Source organism: Pseudorasbora parva, chromosome 9 (genome assembly GCF_024679245.1).
Source record: "Pseudorasbora parva isolate DD20220531a chromosome 9, ASM2467924v1, whole genome shotgun sequence".
In the NCBI taxonomy this organism is placed as follows: Eukaryota; Metazoa; Chordata; class Actinopteri; order Cypriniformes; family Gobionidae; genus Pseudorasbora; species Pseudorasbora parva.
Genome location: NC_090180.1, coordinates 8277187 through 8284786, shown reverse-complemented (window position 1 = coordinate 8284786; position 7600 = coordinate 8277187). Strand labels below are relative to the sequence as shown.

General features: G+C 34.5%; 1 protein-coding gene across 3 annotated transcripts; it reads left to right on the top strand.

Moving 5' to 3' along the window:
- The first annotated feature begins 4001 nt into the window (after positions 1-4001).
- Positions 4002-7550, top strand: impa1 (inositol monophosphatase 1). Of its 3 annotated transcripts, none has more exons than XM_067453045.1 (9): positions 4002-4226; positions 4900-4987; positions 5062-5195; positions 5313-5417; positions 5785-5830; positions 6016-6124; positions 6227-6335; positions 6435-6586; positions 7048-7550. In XM_067453045.1, exons 2-9 carry the CDS (start codon positions 4925-4927, stop codon positions 7179-7181), a joined length of 852 nt encoding a protein of 283 aa, XP_067309146.1. In that variant the 5' UTR covers positions 4002-4226; positions 4900-4924; the 3' UTR covers positions 7182-7550. The 3 variants fall into 3 exon arrangements, with proteins under 3 accessions (XP_067309146.1, XP_067309145.1, XP_067309147.1); XM_067453044.1 differs by having other exon boundaries at positions 4002-4233; XM_067453046.1 differs by lacking the exon at positions 4002-4226 and adding an exon at positions 4424-4749.
- Positions 7551-7600: the final 50 nt, after the last annotated feature.

The following is a 7600-nucleotide window of genomic DNA, read 5'->3' as shown; positions in this document are numbered from 1 at the left end:
TCGACGCTCATCCTGGACTTGTTGTCATAGGTCCGTAAGGTTAAACCTGCTCAGGAGCATCTTATTTCATGTAAACAGGATTAGACTGCATCTTGAGGTGATACTTAAAATCTGTCCCAGCCACTGCTACTTTATACAAGAGTTCCTTACTGAACCAGGGGCCATAATAATAATAATAATAAAAGTAATTTAGTAGTTTATTTGAAAATAATATAATGTTGTGTAAAAGGTGCGTATAATACTATAGACATAGTCACTTGATTGACAGATTTATTTGTGATGGGAAAATGACTTTAGTTGTATTGGAGGTTTACACACGTTGTACAGTTAATCTGCATCATGCATGCAGCGCAAGATGCAGATCATTTGATCTTGACCATTAAGAAAGTTCTAGATAGGCCATCTTGTACACAAAGAATTGGACAAAATGTTATTTAATTTTGTATGGAGGAATACACACTTATTTGAGAAAGGAAATTTTATGTAAACCAAAGCATAAAGGTGGATTATCTGTGCTTAGTTTTGAAATGTTAAACAATACATTCAAGCTTAAGTGGTTAATTAAATTCATGAAAGAAAAGGATAGTACAGTCTTGTTCAAAATAATAGCAGTACAATGTGACTAACCAGAATAATCAAGGTTTTTAGTATATTTTTTATTGCTACGTGGCAAACAAGTTACCAGTAGGTTCAGTAGATTCTCAGAAAACAAATGAGACCCAGCATTCATGATATGCACGCTCTTAAGGCTGTGCAATTAAGCAATTAGTTGAATTAGTTGAAAGGGGTGTGTTAAAAAAAATAGCAGTGTGGCATTCAATCACTGAGGTCATCAATTTTGTGAAGAAACAGGTGTGAATCAGGTGGCCCCTATTTAAGGATGAAGCCAACACTTGTTGAACATGCATTTGAAAGCTGAGGAAAATGGGTCGTTCAAGACATTGTTCAGAAGAACAGCGTACTTTGATTAAAAAGTTGATTAGAGAGGGGAAAACCTATAAAGAGGTGCAAAAAATGATAGGCTGTTCAGCTAAAATGATCTCCAATGCCTTAAAATGGAGAGCAAAACCAGAGAGACGTGGAAGAAAACGGAAGACAACCATCAAAATGGATAGAAGAATAACCAGAATGGCAAAGGCTCAGCCAATGATCACCTCCAGGATGATCAAAGACAGTCTGGAGTTACCTGTAAGTACTGTGACAGTTAGAAGACGTCTGTGTGAAGCTAATCTATTTTCAAGAATCCCCCGCAAAGTCCCTCTGTTAAAAAAAAGGCATGTGCAGAAGAGGTTACAATTTGCCAAAGAACACATCAACTGGCCTAAAGAGAAATGGAGGAACATTTTGTGGACTGATGAGAGTAAAATTGTTCTTTTTGGGTCCAAGGGCCACAGGCAGTTTGTGAGACTACCCCCAAACTCTGAATTTAAGCCACAGTACACAGTGAAGACAGTGAAGCATGGAGGTGCAAGCATCATGATATGGGCATGTTTCTCCTACTATGGTGTTGGGCCTATTTATCGCATACCAGGGATCATGGATCAGTTTGCATATGTTAAAATACTTGAAGAGGTCATGTTGCCCTATGCTGAAGAGGACATGCCCTTGAAACGGTTGTTTCAACAAGACAATGACCCAAAACACACTAGTAAACGGGCAAAGTCTTGGTTCCAAACCAACAAAATTAATGTTATGGAGTGGCCAGCCCAATCTCCAGACCTTAATCCAATTGAGAACTTGTGGGGTGATATCAAAAATGCTGTTTCTGAAGCAAAACCAAGAAATGTGAATGAATTGTGGAATGTTGTTAAAGAATCATGGAGTGGAATAACAGCTGAGAGGTGCCACAAGTTGGTTGACTCCATGCCACACAGATGTCAAGCAGTTTTAAAAAACTGTGGTCATACAACAAAATATTAGTTTAGTGATTCACAGGATTGCTAAATCCCAGAAAAAAAAAAATGTTTGTACAAAATAGTTTTGAGTTTGTACAGTCAAAGGTAGACACTGCTATTTTTTTGAACACACCCCTTTCAACTAATTGCCCAATTGCACAGCCTTAAGAGCGTGCATATCATGAATGCTGGGTCTCATTTGTTTTCTGACAATCTACTGAACCTACTGGTAACTTGTTTGCCACGTAGCAATAAAAAATATACTAAAAACCTTGATTATTCTGGTTAGTCACATTGTACTGCTATTATTTTGAACAAGACTGTATGTGGTATCCATTTCCAAAACACGTGTTAAATATGTTAGGTGGCATAGATCTTCTGTTGAAATGTGATTTTAAAATTGATAAACTGCCTGTGAAGTTAGCTAGATTTCACAAATAAGCTTTATTGGCCTGCATGCTGGTGTTTAAGCACAACCCCCAAAATAAATATATTATTTGGAATAATAGATGCATTCAATATAAAAAATAGATCTCTATTCTATAGTAGTTCGTACGAAAATAATATTGTGTTAGTTAAACAACTATTACATTCCAATGGTTTCGTATCTTATAGTGAAATTTTGAATAAATGTGGGTTTCCAGTTACACCAAAAGAGTACGCTGTTGTATTTGATGCCATACCTCAACAAGTTATACAATTTGTAAGAGCGTGTGGAAGTGATTCTTCTGAGGCAGTATATGTTAAAGACAGCATGTTTTTAGGAGACTTTGATATTCTAAAAACACAGTTGTTCTAAGTCAAAGAAGTTACATTTAAAATGTACATGGTATATATCCAACTAAAAGTGTGTTAGAGAGGTTTAATTTAGATTATTCAAATTATTTAAATTATTATTAGATTTTTCATGTGATTTTGTTAATAATAATAAAAAAATGTATTCATCTATTTTGTGATTGTATATAGGCTACACAAAGGTTTTTTGGGTGGACGTGGAAAATTTAATAAGAAGGAAAACAAATGTTATATTTAAATTAAATATATTTAATATAGGCTATGTATGTTTTATTCTGGTGAATGTTATAATAATAATAATAATAATAATAATAATAATTAATAATTTCACCTTTATTGTACAAATTTGTATTATTTGGGGAAAATTTCATATACACAAGAAGAAATGGTCAGGATCCAAGCCACATTTTCTTCAGGAGACTAAGGACCAGTCTAGATAACATTTTGAATAATAATATTAATAAAAAAACAATAAAGAATTATTATATTCTTAATGAATATACTTTTTTTGATCAATGTATTACATTTTTGTACAATCTGGCATTTTTGTACATTATTGATTTTTTTTGTATATAGTATTCACATAACAAATCTGCTTCAAAATTAATTTAAAATTGAATTAAAACATTGAAATAATCGTGAATATAAATTACTGGCAATCATGTTCATCATTTATGTTGGATTGGTGGTTTCTTTATAAAGGTCCAGAAATTCTTTTTTTCCTTTTTTTTCAGGTGGCTTTTTTAATTATATGATGTCATTACGTTGTCTTGATGCCAGCCAATCGCTGCATTGCTTATCGTGGTTTCGAGTATCGAATATCGATCGTATTGATCTATGGTATCGATGCATCTGCTCTCTCCAGGGAGCACAAGAACGCGCAGCAATTTATGGGCGCGTCTCAATCAGCTTCCTAGTCAGGGCACTGATTAGGACGGCAATGGGCTGACTCCCTTATCAGTGCCCTTACTACTGAAGTAGGAAGCTGATTGAGACGCGCCCTTAGATAACGTAATCCAGATATTTTATTCCAATCCGCAAATTCGTTTGAAGAACCAAATTAGCCAGAGATCAGTTATCACGATTAGACGATCTGGGATCTGTCAAAACATCTCAGATGTATTAAGCGAGGTACGAAGAACGGACCCCCAGACCAACTATTTTCTTTTTATTTGTTTTTAAAATATATGTATAAAAAAAAAAAAAAAAAAAAATACGGGTTCATAGCAAATTCTACAGGGAAATATGCCCGGTTCAAAGGGTCAGGCGTTTGCTGTCATCAGCATCCTGAAAGTAAGACATTTGGCGCATGCGCATCAGTAACTTAAGAAAAGTATTGAATCTGAAGCACTTACGTGCTAAACAGTATATTTAAACGTAGAGTGTTTATCTATGTTAAAGAAGAACTAGAATATTTCATTGTACTAAATGCCTAGGCAGTTATTTGAAAATAACACGATTGTTTAGGGATAATCTCGTCGGTTCCTCCAAGAACCCGGAAACACAACAATCTGACCGCAGTCGCCGCAGTAGCCGGTAATTGGTATGAATTTTGTGTTCTTATTGTGTTATTGGGTAACTTCGATTTTGAAATGTCGTTATATATGCGCATAGAGTTTATAATGCATTGTTTGTACCGATGTTTATATTTTAAGTAATTAACTATAAATGGCTCAGTAATGAAAGGAAACAGATTTGTACAGTACCTTCATTAAGTTAAATATGAGCTAGAACGCATCTGTCATTTCGTGAATTGTGTTTGTGCCGTTTTGGGATGAACACGTATGCTCATCCCAATTATTATTTATTAACAATTTAATAAATTATTCATTATTTTCATTTTTTATTTGGTTATTTTCATTTTTTTCTCCTAATTATAAAGTATGTTTAATTCATCAATTTTAAGGTGCTATATAAAATCTTTTCTTCTTAGAGTGTGTTGTAAGTGTGTGTTTTTTTAGGCTTTTAAAGAGAGCCAGAGACACAGTTGGTGGCCTATTTATAGGAAGAACACTATATAAGGAGTGTGTGTAGGGATTAAGGGACTTCCAGAAAAGTGGTAAAAATATGGAATTAATCAGTAACATAAAATTCCTAATCAGAAAAAAATAAAAATGCAGCTTTTATCAAGTGTGATTCCTGAATCGATTTACATTACATATTGATATACATCTGATATTGATGAGAGTGTGTTTTTATGTCTAATCAGAAAGGAGGTCTTTCATAAAGGCACAATGCCTGACCTTTGGCAGGATGCTATGGACCATGCTGTGACTGTGGCCAGGAAATCAGGAGAAGTGAGATAGCATCATTCTTTTAAATAATGACATTTTTTTTTCTGTACTGAAACCTTGTTATACGTTGTTCTCAGATTGTGAGGGATGCTTTGCAGAATGACCTAATGATCATGTGTAAAAGCTCTTCTGTTGACCTGGTCACTAAAACAGACCAGAATGTGGAGCAGCTTATTATTACGTCAGTGAAGGAAAAGTTTCCTGGGCACAGGTATTGAGTCCTTTATGCAAACAGGGTCAGAAGACCTTTTACACTATAGTTTCCAAGATAGAGCATATTGAATCTTAAGTAAAGATAATAGGTTGTGTCTGCTCCTGTTTGTTTCAGTTTCATTGGTGAAGAGTCAGTGGCTGCAGGAGAACCTTGTGTTTTGACTGAAAACCCAACATGGATTGTTGACCCTGTGGATGGGACCACTAACTTTGTGCATGGGTAATGTATTACAATTGTAGTCACTGATACAGGTGGGTAAATGTAAAAAAAGAATTAAAAAAAAGAATTAAAAAAAAAGTTATATTTTAATTATTTTTCATTACTAATGACAAATCAGCATAACTATTTGAGAAGGAAAAAAAACCAAAAAACTTTTCAGTTCATTTCCAGATTTAAATAGGATTTTAAACCCCAGATTTTCAATGCAGCCTCAATTTATGCCACTGGCATATATTCAAGAAAGTTAAATTAATTTGATCACTATGAGAAACCCTTTGTGAGACATGATCTGATCAATTACTTATTTGACTTAAACTTTGAGACGTTTCAAACATGAGCTACACTAATTATGCTTTCCTTTGTCCAGATATCCATTTGTTGCTATATCCATTGGCTTTGCTGTCAACAAAACGGTAAGCATCATTTGCTTTCAAATGCACTTTTAATATAACAAAGGGACAGCACTGGTAATGGGTCTTTGCAACTGTGGTAAGATTAAATTGGAAATTAATGTTCTTGCTCATTTATCATGGCTTTAAAAGGATATAAGTTTATCCAGTAGTAAGAGTCTGTCAAACTCACCATTCTTCTATTGCAGTTAGAGTTTGGCGTGGTATATAGCTGCATAGAAGACAAGATGTACACTGCTCGAAAAGGGAAGGGTGCATTTTGCAACGGACAGCCGCTGCAAGTGTCGGACCAAAAAGGTAACCGTTCATCAAACCGTGCATGTTTATCAGCATACGTTCCATGTTTGTTTTTTTGGCAGTCATGTGAATTCTCTCCATTATTTCCATATCATATAACAGACATAAACCAATCAATCATCGCTACAGAGTTTGGGTCTAATAGAGATGCTGAAATCGTTGATAAGATTTTCTCTAGTATGAGGAAGATCTTGTGTCTTCCAGTTCATGGGTATGTGCCAGGTTTCTTTCATACAGCTTATGTGTATATGATTATACTGTAATGTGCATCAACAAATACCTCTTGAATAAGTGGCATTTTCTTCCTAAGGATACGTGGTGTTGGGTCTGCTGCCATCAACATGTGCTTGGTTGCATCTGGTTGTGTAGAGGCCTATTATGAGATTGGGATCCACTGTTGGGATATAGCAGCTGCGGCAGTCATAGTCTCAGAGGCAGGAGGAGTTCTAATGGATGTTGAAGGTAAAGAGAGATCTAGTTAGAGTTCATGTATTTTTAATTCAGTGCTTCAATTTAAATGTATTTTATTTCAGTTAGTTGCCAAGGCAACATTTATCATTTACATTTTTTGACGTTTAAAAGGGATAGTTCACCTAAAAATGAAAATGATTCCACAATTTACTCACCCTCAAGCCATCCTAGGTGTATATGACATTCTTCTTTCAGATTAATACAATCAGAGTTATATTAAAAAATGTCCTGGCTAATATCTAGCTTCCGGCGGACCGCCTTCCGTATTCAACTTAAGAAGAAAGTGTAAAGCCTTTCGCAGTTCAGAACATTTGCGCTACTTCGCGTCAGTTATTTTTCCCCTCTCATTTCTCTATTTTTCCCAGTAGATTGTTTTTCAAAATATGTATTTTTTTAATTACTTTGTTCTATTGAATTTAAATATGATCGATGTGTTTCCCCCTTGTCTTCAGGTGGATCGATGGACCTGATGTCTAGAAGAGTCTTAGCAGCTAATAACAACATAATTGGAGAAAGAATCATTAAAGAGATCGAGGCATTTTCAGCTGTTAGAGATGATGCACCCGTGGACCCGAGTATCAAATAAAACTGATTTTGAAGAAAGCTCCTATGCTATTGAAGTATGATATTATTAGTACTTTTTAAATTCAGTGCAGTTCATCATGTTTTTTATGGTGTGTAAATGATATTGGTCTCACAGTTGTGAAAAATGTATTGTTTAAAGCACTGTGCAATTGTTGGATTATAAATGTTATCCCTTGTTTAGCTACTGAAAGTGTAATTCATTGCCATTTAATATATTTTACTTGTATATTTTATACACCAGTTTATTAAACAGTAAGTAAATGAGTAACTTACCTTTGAGTCACAATTTTTGAGATAGGAATTTGGGGTTTTCATGAGCTGTATGCCAAAATCATCAGTATTAAAACAATAAAAGACCTGAAATATTTAATTTGGTGTGCAATGAATCTAATATATATGAAAGTTTAATTTTTATCATTA